This window comes from Triplophysa dalaica, chromosome 16 (assembly GCF_015846415.1).
Source record: "Triplophysa dalaica isolate WHDGS20190420 chromosome 16, ASM1584641v1, whole genome shotgun sequence".
Taxonomy (NCBI): domain Eukaryota; kingdom Metazoa; phylum Chordata; class Actinopteri; order Cypriniformes; family Nemacheilidae; genus Triplophysa; species Triplophysa dalaica.
The window spans coordinates 10,965,124-10,985,888 of NC_079557.1; the positions used below are offsets into that span (position 1 = coordinate 10,965,124).

Below are 20,765 nucleotides of genomic sequence, written 5' to 3' on the forward strand. Positions count from 1 at the left end.
CTGTATTATCACTTGTGGCCAATGGGAGGCGCTGTGTCTGTCAGCAATCCGGGCTCTGTCACTGGACTGTTGAGCGTGTCCTTCGTCCGCTGACAGAAACTAAATAACCATCTAAATAGTTGTTTTATATTTAACTCGACAAATATGTCTACTACGACCGGCGGCGGAGATTTTGGCAATCCCCTGCGGAAATTCAAGCTCGTTTTCTTGGGCGAACAGAGCGGTAAGTGTTCGGCTAACGTTAAATGTGAGACGTGGACAGAGAGATGGGCAGGCCAGTCGAAAAGATGCTCTATAGACACAGATATTACTAAATAAAGACGTGACAGTCAGGAATAACCCGATCGAGGAAGAAACACTTTAAATGTGCATAAATTGATAAAAGGAAACTGTTGTCATGGACAAAAGAAAAGCACAAATAACGTGCCGAAGACCCTCCCTGCGTTACACTATCTGTGTAATACTGATATGAGAACTTATAATTTATCATAATCAACTCCGTTAGGTTAGAATCAATAAACTGTGTGTTTTTTTATTCGTTTATATGGATATTGTTTGTAGACACCGGGAAGCTATTAAACGCTTGTATTAGCATGTTTGTGTTGTCTGGTATTAGCAAGGATGGAGATCTCGACTTAGAATATGCACAAAATGGCACACGATCACTATTGTCAACTGTATTAGGTGAAATATAACTGTAAATAAACGGCTTCTTGTGTACTTAACTACACTGATTGAGGTGGTTGTTAGCGGTTAGCCGTTAGCATGTTTCGAGCTAACCGGCTATGTGACGATCAAGATCATGAGAGCATAAACCACATCGGGGATGTTTAAATCGCTGCCTCACATTCCACGTCACACGTTTTAATCCCCTACAAGCTGAATTGGGCATAAAGTTTGCGTTAACGAGACTGTATTTTATAAAACGTTTTTAATGTATCGATGTTTTATGATGCTGTGAAAGCAGGACGGCGACACCCATGTTGCCAACACGGCGATCAGAGTTCACAGACACACTGCAGAGAGCGTGATTCATGCATGATGTGAAATATTATGATAAAACATAATGCTGTAGGTTTAATGCTGTTTTGTTGTTCTGTCTCTCTCTGTAGTGGGCAAAACATCACTTATCACCAGGTTTATGTATGACAGCTTCGACAACACCTATCAGGTAACACCTGCTGTTACTGTCATGCCCATGTGGCAGTCCTTGGTGACGTCATTGTGCGAGATCTGCCCCATCGTTGTTACCACGATGTAATGTTTTTGCCAAGTTGTATTGCAAAATTATGAGGGCTTAAGTGATTCGGTTCCAGCTCCTTGTTCAACTTAAAATGTATTTGTTCCCAAACATATTTATTCATACTCATCTTCTTAAGAATAATAACCATCGTTCTTCCACCCTAGGTTAACTCTGATATTCGTTGTAAAATGTGGTAGAACCGAACCACTGAAACATTTCTCAATATATCAAGGATAGCTCACCCAAAAATGAACATTCTGTCATCATTTACTCACCCCCTTGACATTTCGGACCTTTATGACTTTATTTCTTCCTCAGACGAACACAACAAAGTATATTTTGAAGTATGTTGTTAACCGAACAGCATCTGTACATATTCACTTTTATTGTATGGACACAAAATCAATGCGAGTGAATGGGTACCACTGTTGTTTGGTTACCATCATTCTTCGAAATATCTTCTTTCGGGTTCTGCAGAAGAAAGTCATACCAGTTTAAAATGACACCGTAAATGATGACGCAATTTTTCCTTTTTTGAGGGGTGAACTATCACATTAAGTTTCACGAGTCTTTTTAGGTTTTGTCTAAAATGAGGGTGAATAAATGTTTATTTATTTATTTTGGTTGAACTATCCCTTGAATAGCCTGTTGTTCGATGTACACCATATTCAGTGACTGTTTTTCTCCATAGGCAACTATTGGTATAGACTTTCTGTCGAAAACCATGTACTTGGAAGACCGCACGGTAGGCCAGCCGAGACCCATATGTTTCTAAAATGATAATTTACAGAGTCTCTGTGTGTCCAAGCCTTGTAAACACATCTGTCTCAATTCATTTTTGGCTAATTATCTTATTGACTCTCAATAATCCCACTGGTGGAATAGAGATTTCAGGGTTTTGACAAACATCAACTCCCCTCCACCACTGACACGTACACCAGTCATTCACTTTGACATCTCTAATATCACCTGTAAGGATATACACCGTCTGGATTTATTAATGTCCGACAATGACATCGCTGTCCATATCACATATTCATCACAGTTATAAATTTGCATAATTCCCAGCGCATGCTTTTGTAGCGCATCACTATTGTGTCATTAGTTTGTCATTCATTTTAATTTCACCTTTTGAGTTTGGTTGTGTGTTTGTCCACCCTCACCCCACTCTCTTCCACGCCTGTTGTGCCGCATGGACGGTCATAGATTCGGCTACAGCTGTGGGATACTGCTGGGCAGGAACGCTTCCGTAGCCTCATACCCAGTTACATCCGAGACTCAGCAGCCGCAGTGGTGGTCTATGATATAGCAAGTAGGTAGCTAGTGCTCCTGCTTCACCACATGGTGGGGTAAAGTTGGGTACCGCTCTGGTAAATGCCACTCATGACGCTTTACGGGGATGCTGGTTGATGTAAACATTCTTTATGCCTAGTAATGTTTGTGTAGCACAGATGGTATAAGCATCTGCCTAATGCATAAATCAAGTTAACCAGATGTAAACAAATAGTTCTGTCTGATCTTAAAACCATATGATCATTTGTTTTACAAACATGGTCCCGGCAACCCTTCTAAATAATGAGTGCAATTTCCAAAGCATCGCACAGAAAGCAGCATCGTTCTGAAAGCAGAAACGGAGAAATGCCTTTTCATCAAAGTATTTTCTAACTACACGAATGTTCCACGTCTTCAGAAGCAAAATTGGCTGCAGGTGCATTTCTCCTTTTCCTTCATGTTTGTTTCTTTGTCGTCTTTTTTCCTCTAACCCCGCACTCTTGCCTTATCTGCTGCCTCATGACTTTGTATCTTCATTCTTATCTGTTCTTCCTCTCTGCCTGTCTTTTTCCCTTGTTTGCACACGTGGTTTCCTGGTCCCTCAGGTTCGGCTCCAGCTGTGGGACACTGCAGGGCAGGAGCGCTTCCGCAGCCTCATTCCCAGCTACATCCGAGACTCCACTATTGCTGTGGTGGTCTATGACATCACCAGTGAGTCAGAGCCTCGCTCTTACGGTCAGCAGGGCACAGTTAGCACACTTCAGCTGCTGATAGGTCATGGCAGTCTATTTAGTATTTTGTTTTTATGTACAGTTTTCGGAAGGTAGATCAAACATTGTGTGTTGAAATGACCTGTGCTTTTACTTAACTGTCTACTGTTTTTGTTGATCTTCATACTAACAGTCTGCTTGCATAGTATTCTTCTAAGGGTTTGGGTTTGATGCGAGTTCACTTCCACTGTTTAATTGTGGAAATATTGTTTGATTTGGACAATTCTGCAGTCTATGAAATGAAGACAGGTTTGAGTTTTTTTTTAAATGTCAGTGCTGAAAATAACTTGTTTATTTTCTATTCTTCAGACCTTAACTCGTTCCAGCAAACCTCAAAGTGGATAGATGACGTCAGAACAGAGCGAGGAAGTGATGTCATCATCATGCTGGTTGGCAACAAAACAGATTTGGCTGATAAAAGGTACAGTTATTGGAGATATGGAGTTGCAATAATATGCCGTTTATATTCCAGGTTATTCTATTTGTATTAAAGGTTTAGATCACCTAAAAATGAAAATTCTGTCATCGTTTTCTTATCTTACATGTTCAATTTAAACATTTGTTCTCAAGTGTGCAGTTCTGGGGCACTATTGACTACCATCGTAAGACATAAACTATTATGGTTTCTAATGGTGCACCTTCTTCAACCTATTCTTCAAAATATTATCTTTTGTGTTCAACAGAACAAAGAAATTTGTACATGTTTGGAACACTTGAGGGTGTGTAAATTATGACAGAATTTTCATTTTGGGGTTAACTATCCCTTTGTTTCATAGAAACCTACAATGCAGATAGGGAATATAGTTTAATCACTTTGAGAAATGTAAATTCTCTGGGATGTAACCCCGTGACTTTGGTTTTGCTAACACTTTTCATGATCGGTAGCGTCAAAGGAACACTGGCCGTTACATATAAACACACAACACGGCCTGAACGCCATCAATTACAAATCTTTTGTTCATCCCTCTTATTTATCTTTTTAGTCGTTATATTTACAGTTTCAAGTTTCATTTTTGCTCAGTTATTTCTTCATCTGTTTGAGTATGTGTTGAATTATTTGTGGCATCATTACATTTGAGTTAAGTCTCGTTTTCTCATGTATTGCTTTTGTTTTTATTTACCGTCACCGCTCTTTTTTTTTTACATCCATTCTAATTTCAACCGTCCACACCTCCAATATGGGCTATGGCAGACAAGTTTCACTTGAAGCAGCAGAGAAAAAAGCAAGAGAACTGGGTGTGATGTACATAGAGACCAGCGCCAAAGCTGGTTATAACGTCAAACAGGTGGGTCACACAATATGGTTTTAGTGTAAGCGTTCAGCGGGGCTTCTGATACATAGTATACACAACTTAATGTCTGTGGACAAAAACTGTGGCGTGCTTTGAAATACCACAAAAAAACTCACACAAAACCCTTACACAAAGTATGTGAAGGCAACCTCTGTGTTCCATAAATGATGTATGTTTGTATGAGACTGATGTGATAGAAGTTTTATTCTTGTATATATCTTCTGTTATGACCAGCGAAAAGGTAAACCTTTAGTTTCAATGTTTGTTTGTTTTCTGCATGAGGATGCCCAATAGGGAAATGAAGGGTATAGAAGTGGAAAAAAAGGGGAAGAATGTGACAAAAGTAGGCCGACATGAAATATGCTCTGACAGAACCTCCACTGAATTGTACTATTTTAACAAAGATGTATAGTACACATGTCCCTTATAAAAATATATGTTACTCTTAAAGGGACAGTTAACCCAAAACTAAGAATTCTATAATGATTTACTCACCCACCTACCAAACCTGTATAAATCATAATCAACTACCATAGTAGGAAAAAGAATTGTATACATGTTCTGTTGAACACAAAAGAAGACATTTTGAAGAATTTAGGAACGCAAAAGGTTCTGGGTCCCCATTGACTACCATTTTAATTTTCTACAATGGTAGTCAAGGATGCCCCAGAAATGTCAGTTGCTAACGTTCTTCAATCTTTCTTTGTGTTCAAATTTATAAAGGTTTGGAACAACTAGAGAGTGACAGAATTTTTTCATTTTTGGGTCAACTATCCCTTTAATTTCACATATCTAAACCATATCTAAATCCATTGTGCAAATTTTCCCCTGACACCAGTACAAAAATAATGTGATTTTTGTGGTTATTGGGTGTGTCGACTGATTTCCACAAATGTGTTCCATAGACATTAAGTTGTAAAAGAAACTATGATTAAGATGCCAATAACATTGATATACCATTAATTCTCTATAAGGGTGTCACTTTATTGTGCATTGTCCTCAAGTAACAAATATTTTCTGTGACTGAACCGCACTGCAGTGATCTCTTATCAACTTGTACAATCGCAGCCGTTTCTCAACAGAGCAGTTTCGTCTATCCTCTCTTTGACGGGGTCCTATCACAACACTAATTTCTCTTCCTCTCATTACTAATGTGATCTTCAGTCCGTCTTTCTTTCTTCCTGATGCATTTCTTTTGTCTGTCTGTATTTCTATCCTTGTCCCCCTCCCTGCTGCGGTCGAGCAGACAGATCACCACAGAGGAGGGAGAGCAGAGGGCTAAGGAACTGAATGTCATGTTCATTGAAACCAGCGCAAAGACTGGCTACAATGTCAAACAGGTAGACTCATTGAGAAAGATGAGGATGGCCCAGCCCCACATTCCCTCCACCACTGTATCCTTCACTTTTTTGGTTTCTGTCTTTTTTCGCATCGCCTGTCATTAGCTGTTCTGCCCCGCCTCATGTTCACAGGTGTTGCTTAGGTCCTGTGCTGTGGACTGCTGTTGTGTTTTTTCCATCCCTGCTTGAAGTTCTTTTTGTGTACTGTGCCATAGACCTCCTCTGCATGTCGGCCAAATATTGCTGAATATGTGTGTTGCTTAGTGCCACTTGCAATTCTTACTGTATGTAGAAATACGTTGATTTCTTCTTTTTTGGGCCATATAGTCAGATGAGTTGATTGTCTTTAGGAATACACCCTTCTAATATACCCTCAGGGAATAAAAGGGTTTAGTCCTGAAAGGGACAGATGTCACTCATAACCTGTGTGACGTTCTTCTGCAGAACACAAAAGATGTTTTGAAGAATGCTGGTAACCAAACAACATTGGTATTTATTCACTTCCATTTTATAGAGACAAAACAACTGAGACATTTCTCAAAATATCATCTTTTGTGTTCTACTTAAGAAAGAGAGTCATACAAGTTTTGAACGATTCGTAATAATCAAGTTATATTACAAATTTTGTGAACTGTCCCTTAAACATGTGAATAATTTTGAACTGTAATGTAGATGCATTAGGTTCTGTAAATAAGAGTTAAATATCATTTTTTATCAGTAACATCATTTAATACATTTTTTAATGTTATTAAATGAACTTTATTGTTTTCTTGTTATAGCTGTTTCGTCGTGTTGCTGCTGCTTTGCCTGGAATGGATAGTACACCAGAGAAGAGCAAAGAGGACAGTATCCTTTACACACAGCAACAGTAAAACGTTTGACAACATTTGAATAGGGTTTTGCTTTAGTCAGCCATTACAACAAGTTTCCAGTCACAAAAAAAGTTTGTCTGTCCACACTGAATGTTAAAGTACTGCATGATGTGGCTCATTTGAAGCAAACCGGAGGTTAATAAATGTTTAATGTGGAGCAGGATATTAGACCAATGATGAATTAAAATATTCTGTCATTAGTCACCTCACAGCTGGTAAGGACGTGTTAAAATGCCTGAATCCTTTATTCACACCAGCCTTATTATAGGAGATCAATTGAGGTCGCGTCATATAACAAATTAAATATGTACATCAGGGGTCTTCAAGTACTTTTCTTTGAGGGCAAGATTTCTAAAGTATAAATAGGATGCGTGCCAGTTTTTTACCGTATCTTCATTTCTTCGGTTATTTTGTAATTCTGTTATTTGTGGCATTTTGTACCTTTTATACTGTTTTTGTTTGCTGCTACTTATAGGTCGCATATTTAAACACGCACACAAATATTGCATCCAGGATTTGTGCCTTTTCATGATATTTAATGAAAGGGATAGTGTCTTTTTAACTGCATTTTTTATTACTTAATACGTTACCTTAATAAAAAATTAATTGCTGTTAATTTACCCTTCCCAGTATCCAAGATGTGGGTGGCATTGTATTTTTGATATTTATGAAGATATTTGGTTGGATTAATGAAAGTCAAATCAATTAAATTTAAATACATTCAGCACAAAAATTGGTTAATCCTTGACCCTTGTGACGTTAAACTGAGATTTTACAAAACGAATCATATAATCTGTGCTAAAAAATGAACGCTATTACCGCAATTTCAGGGGAATCCTATCGCATTCATGTGCCCCATGCACTTAGAAGGGTAGATCCTTTGTAGCGCAAGATCTAGAGGGAGATAAAGCTGATTTCGTCATTTAAGCCGTTTAAATCATACATTATGAATGCAGTAATAACACAGTTTTTCACCTATCTGAGATAACCGTTCATGTGTACCCTCCAGTTCCTTTTAAGGCACAAGACCTGTTTTGGAATGTGACCTATCGCGTGCGTTAACCGTCTGCCTGAGGATTGCCGATTATAACGTTGTAAACAACATGACGTATCTTGGACAGACAATCGTTTCATAAGACGTTGTCAATACACATCATGAGCCTTAGGAATTACTTTTGTGTTAAATGTATCAGCGTTTTGTGCTTTCAGAGATGTGGCGTAGTAAGGACGTGCATTTCTTAAATCTCACCATTCTTTAAGTCTCTCCACATATTTGAAATGTTAAGACGGGTCAGGTAAAGATGATTGGGGGGCCGCCAGTTGACCAGCCCTGATGTACATTAAAGATTGTTTTTTATTTTGATGTATAATATATTCTCCACAAAAATATGATCACAAACTAATCCTTAATCTAAACTTTCAGTGATTGACATCAAACTGGAGAAGCCTCCAGAGCTACCTGTTACTGAGAGCAGCTGCTCGTGCTAGTGACCACTCTTAATCTTCACCAGACCCTGCGTCCCCTCACACAAACACACATACACATACACACACACACACACACACATACACAGCTTGCCTCTCAGTGGTCACTCACGCCTCCCATGGCCCCACGTCATTTGTGGAGAACCTTTTGTTTCTCTTTGACTCAGTGACTTTTCAGAGTAACCGTGTGGATGTGCTATTACTCTGTATTAAAACGGATTCCGAATATACTTATATTAATGGAAAAAAGTAAAATAGATTAAATGCTAAAACCATTCAGATCTGTTCTGGCTGCATGGCATAAAATGAGATTGCAGACTGACATAGGTCACGTCTTCTTGAGTTTGTGCACTTGTTTTAACATCAGTGCTGTCATAGTTGTTGCTAAGTTATTACAGAGAATTCACCTATCTGTAGAGAGCTGGGGCTGGCCATTTTAAGCATTGCTTATTTTTATTCACTGGAGGAAGAACTTGGCATTATTGTTGGGAGAGGCTGTAAATGTCTGTTACTGACAAGTTTTTTTACATGAACATTACACACTATTTTGTTGACCATAGTTTTTTTCTTGGTTTGTTTGTTTTTGCCGGATGTTATTTAAAAGGAATCTTTTGAAAGTATCTCTTTCATCCTGGAATTATTGTGAAATGTCGTCATGGACAGAATAATCTGTATAACTGGATGTTTTCGTGGTAAATATGGTATTGGGGACCAGCTATAATTTAAGGGTCTTTTGTTTCAGGCCAAAAACATTAGACGCAGTTTGTTCTCAAACTTCATTCTGGACAGGATCCTTTTATACAGGAATAGAATGTGATGAACTGTGGAAACTAACATTCTTAAAAAAGGGAAATTTGTAAATTTATTTAATTTCAGTACGACGAAACCTAAGATATTTAACAAGTTATCCACAACTAGTTACGAAAACTAAAGTTAATTGTATAAATGTATGTACTAACCAAACTGTACGCATCACTGGGATATCGAAAGCATCAACGATTCACACTAAGGGATGAACTCACCTCTCCCTGCTCATCCATTCATCTTCTGCCTCGTTTTTGCTGTGAAAGTGGTAGGAACAGCATGCGGTTTAGAGACGGTTTAACACAAAATGCCTTGCTTGTTTTGTTATGTCTTAGTGCACCAAAGCAGGCCATAGTGCTGTGGTCTGCGAGCCTATTAACACTGCATAGAGCCAATGAGGTTTCTGTTAAACAGGATATTTTGATTTTTTTCCTTAAATGCGCCTATCGCTTAGCGTAGAGACACGTCTTGGTATTGCTTGTTATGAGACTGTTGGTTTCATGTGTTTATTTATTATCTGACTAGCTGGTGAAACAATGTGTCGTGTGCTTGACGGGAATGGCAGTTAATGTGTGGGAACCAAGTGATCGATGTATAATTTGCATTGCTGCCTGGCTACTGTTTTACGAAAACCTATTAGCATATCTATATTGCCACTACGGTCACATTAATAAAGACTCTCACCCTCCTGTTTGTAATTTTGGGTTTCAAGAATTTACCTTGAATTGGCTTTTATTTGGTGGAGAGGAATCACTCGACTCACTTATATCACCCTCTCCTTTTTTATTCAACAAAAAACAGATTAATCATTAAGACAAATAAAGACATCAAGTGTGTCTTTAACATTAAATCTTACACATCTAGTTATATTAATAGTTAAACAAGAGTAAAATCACTCCTGAACAGCTCTATCACTTACTGAATACTAAGCTGTGTGCTATTCTGAAGTGTGTTGGTCTGTTTGAACTACGCTGTCTACTAGTTTAGCAACGTTTGTGTGAACAAAGTACTATTATTATATGCTGTAAAAAGTGGAAGGTTAAAGAAACACCAAAATGTATCACATGAATAAACGAAATTCACCAAATGTGTTGCTTGTCTGGGTTCTCAAGTTATGCACCCCCTCACCAAAGTTGAGGGTCAATTGTTTTGTATTAATTGTATAGGTTTATTTTAAATATATTTATGGTAAAATCATCACAACTATGGCATAACACAAATGTAAATATAGGAATTTTGTAACTTGAAGTATTCCAATTTATGCACTACCTACCGCACATACATTATTCTAAATATATTTTTCCACATTTTAATGGTAACTTAAATGTAACTATAGGAATATTGTATATTATAAATCTTGTAAAAATCCAAAAAAAATCAAAACATTTATTCTGGCATCTTCATTATAAGTTACCCCTTTTGGGATTCATTTTTTTAGCTTGTCCAGTTCTCAACAATATTTAGGGAGTTTCTATTTATTCCAAGCCCTTAATATCTTCATTAAATTGGCCCAAGGTTTGTGGCACAATTGTAATTGTATCTATAAATTATAAAGGAATAGTTCATCCCAAATTATATATTTCCAAAAATGTATGACATTTTTCTCCAAAGTAGGTTATTTCATGTATTTATTTACAGCACAATTATTTGGGGGCTTTTGCACAACATAAATTTTCAAGAACATTGGTAACCAAATGACATTAGGAGCCCATTGACTTCCTTGTATGGACGAGGGTGAACAAATGAAGAAGTTTATCATTTTTAACCATAAGTGTAAAGAACCGTTTAATGGCCTTAACTATTACACACTCTTTTCGAAGTTTTCCTCACTTTTGGTACTCATACATCATAAAGAAAGTAATCAGCCATTAAAGCCCTTTTTTCAGTCATGACACACAGCACAAGCACGCTGGAGGATGTCATGTAAGGGTTTCAGCACACGTATCAATGGGTTTCGGTCAGTGAACAGAAGGCGGGGTTCTCGTACGCAGTCCGCTAAGAATCATTAATGCAAATTAATCCGCGAGTCCCAACACTAGACACCCGAATGACCAATCAATATGGGCGGTGCGACACACCCAAGAAAGTGCCAGTTTGCCAACAGGTCTCACTTGAGTCGCTTTAAGACTGTGGGTATAAATCACGATGATGTCATTGCGCTAAATCACTGTTGTCCACACCGCACTCGCTCAGCTCTCTCCGTTGCGGTTTTGCGATACACCTGTGTTACTTCCGGAAGTAACTCGTGACGCTTTTTTTTCCACGAGCTGACGACAGGTGAGGAATTTTGGACAAGAATCCTGTCGGTCTTGAAATGTTAATCTGTCGCTATAATAACCGCGTCTCGTCCTCCGCGAACAGAAAGATCTCTACCTAGTTTCAGGACGATCTTCTTTTGGACGGTCCGTGTTCTTGCTTTGTTTCTCATTTGGGTCAATTGTTTTTCTAGACATGTCTCGCGGATCGGGAATTATTCCGGATGAGTCCATGTTCAATGAGTTTAAGAGACAGTGTTTGTCTACGGAAAACTGGCTCAGCAAGTATGATAAGAATGGGATGGAGGTTTGGGTCGAGGTGGCCCCAGTATCTTCTCAAGGGAACAAAGGCAACAACTCCAAAATCCACAAAATCAAGGTGAGCTAATGGTACAGGATTATACATGGATTGATCGAACTAGGATATATGTATGACAACTTGATCCAAACTAAGATGGTTGAATGGTTTATGTATTTAAAGTTGGACTCCAAGCATGGCAGGTGATCTCCAACTGGTTTACTGTAGTTAGACTGCCAACTGGTGTCTCAGCCTGAAAACCCCAAAGTCCCTAAAATGAAACAATGTATTTTGATAGTCTTTACATTGTTACATGTTGTCTTCCAGTGTACATTTTTTACTTTTCAACATTTAAATAGTGTCATTTACTGGTTTACCTTTTATTGTTGTGAGCATGGAAACTGGTGTGTTTGCGTGTTCACAGCGGTCATAACCACACTGATTCTGATATTGTTTCCCACACAGTGTAGAATAACCATAGACGATGTATCCGCTGCTACCATGTATGACGTGCTTCACGACAGCCTGTATCGCAAGACGTGGGACCCAACAATGCTGGAGAGTTTTGACATTGCTCGCTTGGGTGCCAATTCTGACGTGGGCTACTTTTCATGTAAGTTAAGACTCCGAGCTTATTCCTCTCAAGAATCACTCAAGATTTTTTTTTTATATAAGTGCATGATCAGTCCAGTTGCTTTCTTGATTCCTTTGTCGTACTTTCAGTTGTGATACCAAACAGGCAAAGCTTAGAAAGTATCAGAAGCTTGTGGCGTGCCTTGAGGCTGTATTGTAGATAAGCTCTTGGGCCTGTAGAAAAGTAGTCAGCAGCATGGTAGCATTCCTCTTTCCTCAGACACGTAATGACCGTTCATTTATGGGCCGTCTGCTCGAGGGTCTGTTGAAGATGTTTGTTGACCTTTGCTCATGCGTTTTCTCACAGGGATGTGTCCAAAACCGCTGAAGAACAGGGATGTCGTGACCTTGCGGTCATGGCAGGCGTCCGAAGACGAGTATGTGATTTTTAACTTCTCAGTGAAGCATCCGGTACGTTTTTATTATCTTCCGTTATTCTCATGTGAATCATTTCTGAATTTTATGACATTGTTTTATTGCATACACATAAAGCTAACAATCATTCATTTTGGCTTGAAGGTGCTGTTTGTAATTTATGGAAGATTTATTGACAGAAATGCAATATAATATATATAACTTGGTCTTCATAGGTGTTTATAGTCGCTACATAATGAAGCGTATTGTTTTTAGTTTAGAATGAGCTGCAGATCCCCTAGTATGGAATTCACCATGTTTTCCCAACAGTAGTCCTAAACAGACGAAACTGATGCAAATAAATATTTTATCTCATTCGGCAAATAAGCGAAAATGTGAACCACTTAAATTCTATGTCAGCCACCTCAGTGCTTCGAAAGAGGGGGGGGGGGGAGGGGGGAGTGAGCCGTTGGTTGCAATTCACAAACTCACTGTTAGATGGCGCTAAATTTCGTGCAACTTAATTGCAAGTAATATAAATATTGGTTGACATGATACAATACTATCATATCTTTTACTTACATGTCAGCTTTTATTCATTTTAGAATTATCCTCCAAGAAAGGATTTGGTGAGGGCGGTGTCCCTTCTTACGGGTTACCTGATCAAACCAACCGGAAAGAACAGCTGCGTTTTCACATACCTCTCGCAAGCTGATCCCAGAGGTAGAAATTCAATTGCATTCTTTTCAGATATTCGCACATTTTACTTTTGTCCAGTAAGAATCTAGCTTTGCTGGTGTTTGTATTAACCTTTAACCTTTCATTTTTAGGGTCTCTTCCAAGATGGGTGGTCAACAAGGCGTCACAGGTTCTAGCTCCAAAAGTAAGTACTGTAAATGAGTTTCGTGTCCCAGTAGATTTTTAAGATGTGTTATAGGTGCTAGTGCAGGACTTTGAGGATGAGAATCTCAAGGCTTGTAAAATCACAGTTGTTACCATGGTAACCAACTGGAGGAGCTTGTACAGAGGACGCTCACGCAACACTTGCTGTGCCAAAGTAAAACTTGTTTATCTTGTTCTGCCTGTAGGCTGCATGACTTCATGACGACTTACAACACATAGGAAAGTGCGTTGCTTCAAGTCTCCTATTGAATGTCTTTTGTTTCATTAGTCATTGGTGATAAAGTTTATGACACAGCAGACACATTTTACATTTGTTGGAAACACAATAGGATTTTAGTGCTTGTAGAATAGAGCGTTCTGTTGGTTTATTAGGTGTTTTCTCATTATTTTGAGAATTAAGTATGATTGAGCACTGGTTTGTGTTTTATGATTTATAGGATCTGTATTAGAGATCTGCTTTGGGTTGAGATTGTTTATGGTATCTAAGTTTGGAAGGGATGCATGTTCATTTGACAATATCGAAAAATAGTGTTGTGCTTACTGCTTAATATATTTTGCAGTCAGAAATCTTAGTCCACCCTTCTGGTTGGGCTGTTTGCTGTATTACCAGACTGTATCTCTGTCCAAAGGGCACACTGATAACAAGTTCATGCTTCATTCCTTATGTGTCATTCACTATTAATTAACACTTTTATTAATAATTGTCTTTTAAACAACTTAATCAAATTAGTTCTAAGTCAGTCATATTGTCTACACTGTCAAGCTGTACTGGGGCAGTTATGTTCAGAATTCTCACGACTCGTTCTTTGCTACAGTATAGAAGCATTATTCAATATTTACAATATTTTTTAAGTTATATTTTATTTGGAGAGGACAGCATTGAGGTGACCGGGAATTGTTGAGCAGAGATTCAGGGTTCAGCAAAGGACTTGCGACGCCATGAGTGCATAAGCGCTGTAGGCAGTTTCAGTGGCAACAGGAGGAACAAACGTTATGTGGCCCGAACTTCACTTCCGGTAGACTTCTGCAAAGAACAAATAATCGTTGAGTATTTAAAATGAACTGGATAGCATTAATATACAATAAAAATTAATTGTTATATACCAAACACAGAACGGAAGTTAACTTCGTGCCAGGCGTGTACGTCTAATGAATTTGTGTATGTCTGCACAGGTACATCTGTAAGTCTGCTAAACATCTTCAAAAGATCTGTTGTACAGCCATTTCTAAATCATACACATCTTACAGACATCTTCTAGAGGTCTATATGACATTTGACGTTTCGGAGATCTAGGGCAGATGAGAAAACAGCATCTGCCAGATGTCTTGCAGATGAAAATGCAGAGATAAAATTGATGTCTGTCAGATATAAGGGGGCTATTGAAACCGATGCAAGTTAAGCTTGTCTTTGCATATTTCTGCATAGAATTCTGTATCCCACAATGCAATTTGTTTGACTTTCCATTTTCCTGCCTGATTAATGAACTATAATTAATATCTATATTTCCTCGACAGATATTTGAATAGACTGCCAAATGATAACCAATTTTTACATAAAATCATCTAAATGGCAAATTTTCAAGAGGATGACTTGTGCAGGCTAAACTATATGAATTTACTTTCCAAACCCTGTAGCAGTACCATGGCATAGAGAGGTTATCATACGGTACTATGGTATTCAATGATACTGATATAGAATGCGCTATTTATGTATGCATTTACCGGTTACATTTCCAAAAATACAGTGGCTCTACTGAGTATACACCAGACTAAAAAATTGCACTGTGTGATCTTAAGAATTTAAAAGACCCAGGCAGAAACCAGAATCACTGTTTATCTATAGCTTTAGTTGCTCATAGTTATTGCAAAACCTGAAAATGAGGTAAAACAGCATTCTGTGTCATAACTCGTATTACACAAGACAAAAGAAAAAGCTCAGTGTCACTTCCGTTTATACCTAGCCACTCCCTAATTTTCGTCTTTCATTCCACAGGTCTTAAGAAGCGTTTATATGGCAGGCCAAAAGTACCCAGCGTGGAAGGCGGAACACAATCCTGATTACAAACCATGGCTGTACCCCATACAGAGCGAACTGGCCATGATGGATCCCGCAAAACTGTCCATCCAGCGCGGAGACTCGCTGGAGAACGTGGATGAGAGCACGTCCAGAGATACTCAGGAGAATGAAGACAGCAGTTAGATGACCGTGAAAGAAAGAACAGCCTTTTAAACTGCTGTCCTGATGTGGTCCATGTCATGGGGCAGTTCAGTTACATCTCATGCCACTTACATGGGCTGCTTTTTCCTCAATTGTTTACAGTTGCGTTCTGCACAAATACATCTTCACGTTGATACATGTAAGAGATAAGCAATTGAAATATTCAATTGTTCACCACAGAATTTGGCACTCGCAACACACACAAGATAGATTAAAATGTCTATTTTCTTACGGCAGCATGCACATCATGAGAGTAATTTCCTGTACAGGAAAATACTATGAAGTTCTGTTTCTGAAGTTAAAAGCCGTTTGAAGGTGGTTGAGTTTCTTAAATATTTTTTTTGCTTATTTATACAGAATGATTTTAATTAATTCTACATTTATCTATTGTTGGAGTTCAGTTTAAAGGATGCTTATTTCTTTAAGATTATAGTTCAACGTGTTATTTAAGCATTGTTTAAAAGATCTCCATAGCAGGGAAAAGGTTCCTTGTGATGTCATTCTTTGTTTGTGTGTATTTGTATATACTGTATGTGTTTAAGGGGAGTGTCGATATTGGCTTGTGCGTGTGAATGAATGATTGACAAGCAACCAGACGATAAAACATGTTAAATGACCTGTTCTATGATAAAAGCTGAGACCCACTAGCGGTATTACCTCAGTGCTGTAGGCCGATTCATTTGCCTGTAACAGGCAGAGGAAAAAGTTACTCTTATTTGTGTTCAAGCAACGTGTCTGAGGATGGAGGTGTTGATAACTTGAATTTCATATATGAAGTCCTCGCTCACTGAAGGGAATTATGGTTTTATATATTAGTTTTAAATAAATGATTATCCAGAAATGCTTGTGGAGACTGTTTATTTCTCACAATAAGAATGGAGAATTTTATTTTATTACAGACACTGAACAATGTTATTTTATTTTCTGCTTAATGTACATTTGCATTTTGCCCAGGATACATGCTAATGTCTTCAGGGGTGTATTTACTCATATCATATATTAACATAACAGGCATGTTACCTAACATAATAACCACCCAGCTTCCAGATCTATGAGATAACATTGAAGGTCCAGTGTATGAAATTTAGTTGTGAATTAAAGCCAACTGCTCACCCCACCCCTCCCTTTCGAAGCACTACGATGGCTCACACAGGACTAAGATGTCATCATGTTGTTTGCTTCTTTGCAGAAGGAGATAAAGTATTTAAGAAACGATTCTATAGTGTGGTTTGTTTAGGGCTACTGTAGAAACAACATGGTGAATTTCATGTAAGGGGACCCGCTGTGCATGTAGATAGAAATAACTCATTCTAAGGTAATAAAAACATAACGCTTCAGAATGTAACGTTTTTATACACCTCTGAACACACAGTTATGTATATTATAATGCATTCTATCAATACATCTAAGAAATACATATTGGACCTTTGAATCCGGCATAATTTAACCAGATTCAGGAACTATTTAGACTTTTTATGTTAATTCAAATGAAAATAAGAGCACAGAAATTATTTTACAGCACACGAATGGCAGGGTTTTCAGTAACTACATTTACAATTCTGTCAGTAGCATTGTTTCAGCAGGATGTATTGCATTTCAGTAATGCAACTGTTAAATACATATAAAACATTATTGTTAACAGCTTCATTCAACAACCGCCTATTAGTGATGATAATACTAGCAGACCATAATTCACAATGTGCCCTTTGTCCTATGGATCTATACACTTATTTCAATCAATAAATATAACTTTCTTTTCACCATTTCATATACATGACACACACGAAAAAACCTTACTGTCCATGAAATCAAATAAAATCTATAAAAAAAATGTTGTGTTGCTTGGACAAGCTATTTGTTAGGCTGTGCTGTGGCCTTGACACAGGTAGAAGAATTTGTCTCAAACACATCACAACTGGATTATTTTAAAAACTGCTGTCGGCAGACATGTCCTTGAGAGTTTGGAGATTATTCCTTTGAATAGTGTTTTTGTCTGAAAAATGTATTAGTGGGAGGAAGATGATGCAGGGGATGTTCTATTCACACATCCTCTGCGTCACCATACTCCTTCGTCCAGCTCAACTCTGCCACCTAGTGTACAGTCCTCTCCTTCTGCCTCTGGTAATCTAGAAAGATGGTTTAGTAGAAACATTCATCAGAAGCAATTTACAGTGTATTCAAAGTTAAACTTTGTATCAGTGTGTAAACGAGTGACCTTGATGTTGCCACAATGCTTTAGATAGGCTTTGATCAGAATCTTAATAGATGAAATCTTTTGTCATGTTCAGAAGCACTTTTGCCTTATTCATGAATCCTACAGTCAATAGTGTGTATGTATGTTAGGAAAGATGAACACTTACTGTAAGGAAAGTAGCGGACTTTCATCAAAATCTCTCTTGCGGTCTTTAAAATTTCTACAGCCTAAGAAAAAGATCATACACATTTCATTTAGGGATGAGTAAAACTCGTTAAATCCTTTTATTCTGATAAATATCACATCTTACCTTTGAATGCTCTATGTCCTGAAAATCCACATCATTGACAGAAAGCACCTGATCACCTTCTTGAAGTCCTGCCCTATGCGCATCAGAATCTGGCACTACCTGTCAATAGATTTGACAAGTTATGTCATAAAGAAAAGCACCAGAGATAACAAACATGTCTACAATACTCACTTTGGAAATAAAAATGCCGAGCTGCGAGGCTTTCCCACCACGAATATTGAAGCCCAGTTGTGCACCTGGAGGCTTTTTTAAGACTATGGTGCGAGGCAGGAAGTGTGTGAGCTCATTATTATAGTCAGGGTGATGTATCCTCTGATTGTGAGAGAATAATAGGCATAAGGTTGATCAGATCGTAAAAGGTGACAAGTGTAAGATAGACAGTCTAGTGTTTAAGTGTAACTCACCTCCTGGGGAGGAATCCATGCAGGTGGGCTCTCATAGGATGGCAGAAACACTACTGGCAGCTGATAATCATCATATGAGATCTTTTGGTCCATGTTTTTTTAGCTTTACACGTGAAAACGACAGTGACATGACATGTAACGTTAACCATTGTCATATTTACCGCGCTGTGTTTGGATTAAGGGTATGATGTCATACTTTAATAAAATATTTTAGGAAATAATATACAGCGCAGTCATAAGCCTTAAGTTGACTAAAGTTTAACTATAAAATCGCAAATGTTTATGCTAAGCTGCTAACACTCAACAACAAACATAAAATGCGCCTCCAAAAAACAACAGCAACAGATTCTCTAACATTTGCCTGAAGATGTTAAAGTTATAGATACGTTCGTGTTAAAAGTAACACAAAGAAATAAAAACAACGGATGATTATGTTCGACATTGTCTGTCAACTCACCATGAACTCCTCGAGCCAACCATTAGCCCCGCCCTCCCGGATATCACGTGATCCGTCCTTTTTTACGTCGACAAGATAAATGTTCAATGGCCGTTGAACTGAAGTCTGTCGGTTGCGTTTATGAACTCTACCCCGATTGAATCTTTATTTCATCTCATAAAATAATAAAAAGAAAACTGATATTGCCTTAGAAGGCAATCAAGCTTGTTCATCCAGTCTTGCAGTGCTGTACACAATTAAACTTTTGAATGTCAATGCCCAAAGATCAGTGAAAGTTATTAAAATCCTGCAATAATGAAAAATGATAATGTTAATTAACATGAGCATTTAATATTTATCAGATATTTAGGCTATTAACCCCATTGGTGTCAGGAACATTGTTGACCGAGATCGTGAGAACGACACGCTGCATCAAAACCCTTTATCCCTTTATATATAAAAAAATTGGGTGCAGTTTAGACTGACATGGCAGTATGACAGATTACAAGTAACAAAGAATTACAGAATTACAGAAGATAGTTCTTGTAGTATTGTTAGGCCATAATACACCGAATGACACATCATTTACAACAACACAGCAGCAAATGTACACACAATGTGCGTAGTGTAAAGTGATTGGTACGTATTGTGGTATTACAGTAAGACAGTGTATGAAGTCAGTAAGTAAGACAGTGTATGAAGTCAGTAAGTAAGACAGTGTATGAAGTCAGTAAGTAAGACAGTGTATGAAGTTGTGCATGCTAGTGGGGGGATAAAGTGCAGTGCTAATGAATAGATTGTGGGAGTGAATCATCCTATGTCTTTTTAGATCACATTAGATGTTTCGTGTTTTGTAATATGGCTTCTAGTTAAATTCAGACTTCAATTAATGTTGACATTTCTCAGAAATGGCCTTCTCAAAGATGCAGTTTCTCTGGAGGACTCAAGAAAGTGTTGATACCTTTTTTCCCTTTCAGATGTTCTCCGTGCATCTCGGTTTGTGTGGTCTTTTTTGTTTATTTGGCCTTTTTGTGTTTATTTTGGCACTTTTTTGTCAGCTTGTCTTTTCTGGCAGCTCTTCTATAGTGTTTTTATTGGGTGACTTCACAGTGCTTCTTTCATAACCACTAAGCAGCTTGTTTTCATGTGTTTATCATTTTAAAATCTAGCAGTAATGAAATTTCCTTTAAAGGATACACTCAAAAAAGAAATGTGTCATCATTTACTCATATTCGAGTTGTTCCAAATCTGTATACATTTCTATGTTATGATGAACACAGAGAAAGGTACTTTGAAGAACGCTTATAATCAAACAAATCTTTCCCCCCTTTGACTCCCATTGTAACAAATATTACTTTATCAGTTTATTGTGTTCTGTTGAACTCAAAAAAGAAATTTTGAAGAATGTAGGACAACAAACTGTTCTGGGGCACTTTTGACTAGCATTGTATTTTTTCCTATGGTAGTTATTAGGGGCAAAATTCATCAGAACAAAGACATTTGTAAAGATTAGGAAGAACTCGAAGGTGAGTAAATGAGTACAGGATGTACATTTTTGGGGAAGTGTCATTTCAAGACCATTTTAAGGAAGCATAAAATGTGTAAATCAATCAATAATTACACAGATTCACTGGAATAACTTAAGATCAGTTAGTGTATTTGAATGTTTTATTCAATAACTT

General features: G+C 37.8%; 3 protein-coding genes across 7 annotated transcripts; 2 read left to right on the plus strand and 1 right to left on the minus strand.

The window, feature by feature from the left end:
• The first annotated feature begins 12 nt into the window (after positions 1-12).
• rab41 (RAB41, member RAS oncogene family) lies at positions 13-10,165 on the plus strand. 4 transcript variants are annotated; one of them, XM_056769013.1, is made up of 8 exons: positions 13-223; positions 1,113-1,171; positions 1,935-1,988; positions 3,121-3,226; positions 3,595-3,706; positions 5,824-5,917; positions 6,697-6,763; positions 8,213-10,165. In XM_056769013.1, the coding sequence occupies exons 1-8, from the start codon at positions 145-147 to the stop codon at positions 8,275-8,277; spliced, it is 636 nt and encodes a 211-aa protein (XP_056624991.1). In that variant the 5' UTR covers positions 13-144; the 3' UTR covers positions 8,278-10,165. The 4 variants fall into 4 exon arrangements, with proteins under 4 accessions (XP_056624991.1, XP_056624988.1, XP_056624989.1 ...); XM_056769010.1 differs by lacking the exons at positions 3,121-3,226; positions 5,824-5,917 and adding exons at positions 2,450-2,555; positions 4,478-4,571 and having other exon boundaries at positions 14-223; XM_056769011.1 differs by lacking the exon at positions 3,121-3,226 and adding an exon at positions 2,450-2,555 and having other exon boundaries at positions 14-223.
• Positions 10,166-10,311: 146 nt separating this feature from the next.
• On the plus strand, positions 10,312-16,580 carry stard14 (START domain containing 14). Of its 2 annotated transcripts, XM_056769009.1 has the most exons (7): positions 10,312-11,355; positions 11,528-11,712; positions 12,097-12,244; positions 12,572-12,675; positions 13,224-13,341; positions 13,449-13,501; positions 15,515-16,580. In XM_056769009.1, exons 2-7 carry the CDS (start codon positions 11,530-11,532, stop codon positions 15,719-15,721), a joined length of 813 nt encoding a protein of 270 aa, XP_056624987.1. In that variant the 5' UTR covers positions 10,312-11,355; positions 11,528-11,529; the 3' UTR covers positions 15,722-16,580. The 2 variants fall into 2 exon arrangements, with proteins under 2 accessions (XP_056624987.1, XP_056624986.1); XM_056769008.1 differs by lacking the exon at positions 10,312-11,355 and having other exon boundaries at positions 11,362-11,712.
• On the minus strand, positions 16,581-19,161 carry pdzd11 (PDZ domain containing 11). The gene is made up of 6 exons (XM_056769015.1): positions 19,105-19,161; positions 18,648-18,750; positions 18,415-18,555; positions 18,244-18,342; positions 18,100-18,160; positions 16,581-17,865 (listed from the first exon to the last, which is right to left on the minus strand). The coding sequence occupies exons 2-6, from the start codon at positions 18,738-18,740 to the stop codon at positions 17,831-17,833; spliced, it is 429 nt and encodes a 142-aa protein (XP_056624993.1). The 5' UTR covers positions 18,741-18,750; positions 19,105-19,161; the 3' UTR covers positions 16,581-17,830.
• Positions 19,162-20,765: the final 1,604 nt, after the last annotated feature.

What these genes read in the sequence shown, in the direction of transcription:
- rab41 (XM_056769013.1), top strand. Translation starts at nt 145, where the DNA reads ATGTCTACTACGACCGGCGGCGGAGATTTTGGCAATCCCCTGCGGAAA. An exon ending in TTTCTTGGGCGAACAGAGCG is followed by an intron (nt 224 to 1,112) that starts GTAAGTGTTCGG and finishes CTCTCTCTGTAG; the next exon opens with TGGGCAAAACATCACTTATC. An exon ending in ACAGATTTGGCTGATAAAAG is followed by an intron (nt 3,707 to 5,823) that starts GTACAGTTATTG and finishes GCGGTCGAGCAG; the next exon opens with ACAGATCACCACAGAGGAGG.
- stard14 (XM_056769009.1), top strand. Translation starts at nt 11,530, where the DNA reads ATGTCTCGCGGATCGGGAATTATTCCGGATGAGTCCATGTTCAATGAG. An exon ending in CTCGCAAGCTGATCCCAGAG is followed by an intron (nt 13,342 to 13,448) that starts GTAGAAATTCAA and finishes TTTCATTTTTAG; the next exon opens with GGTCTCTTCCAAGATGGGTG. An exon ending in CACAGGTTCTAGCTCCAAAA is followed by an intron (nt 13,502 to 15,514) that starts GTAAGTACTGTA and finishes TTCATTCCACAG; the next exon opens with GTCTTAAGAAGCGTTTATAT.
- pdzd11 (XM_056769015.1), bottom strand. Translation starts at nt 18,740, where the DNA reads ATGGACCAAAAGATCTCATATGATGATTATCAGCTGCCAGTAGTGTTT. An exon ending in CATGGATTCCTCCCCAGGAG is followed by an intron (nt 18,556 to 18,647) that starts GTGAGTTACACT and finishes TCTCACAATCAG; the next exon opens with AGGATACATCACCCTGACTA. An exon ending in AGGACATAGAGCATTCAAAG is followed by an intron (nt 18,161 to 18,243) that starts GTAAGATGTGAT and finishes TCTTTTTCTTAG; the next exon opens with GCTGTAGAAATTTTAAAGAC.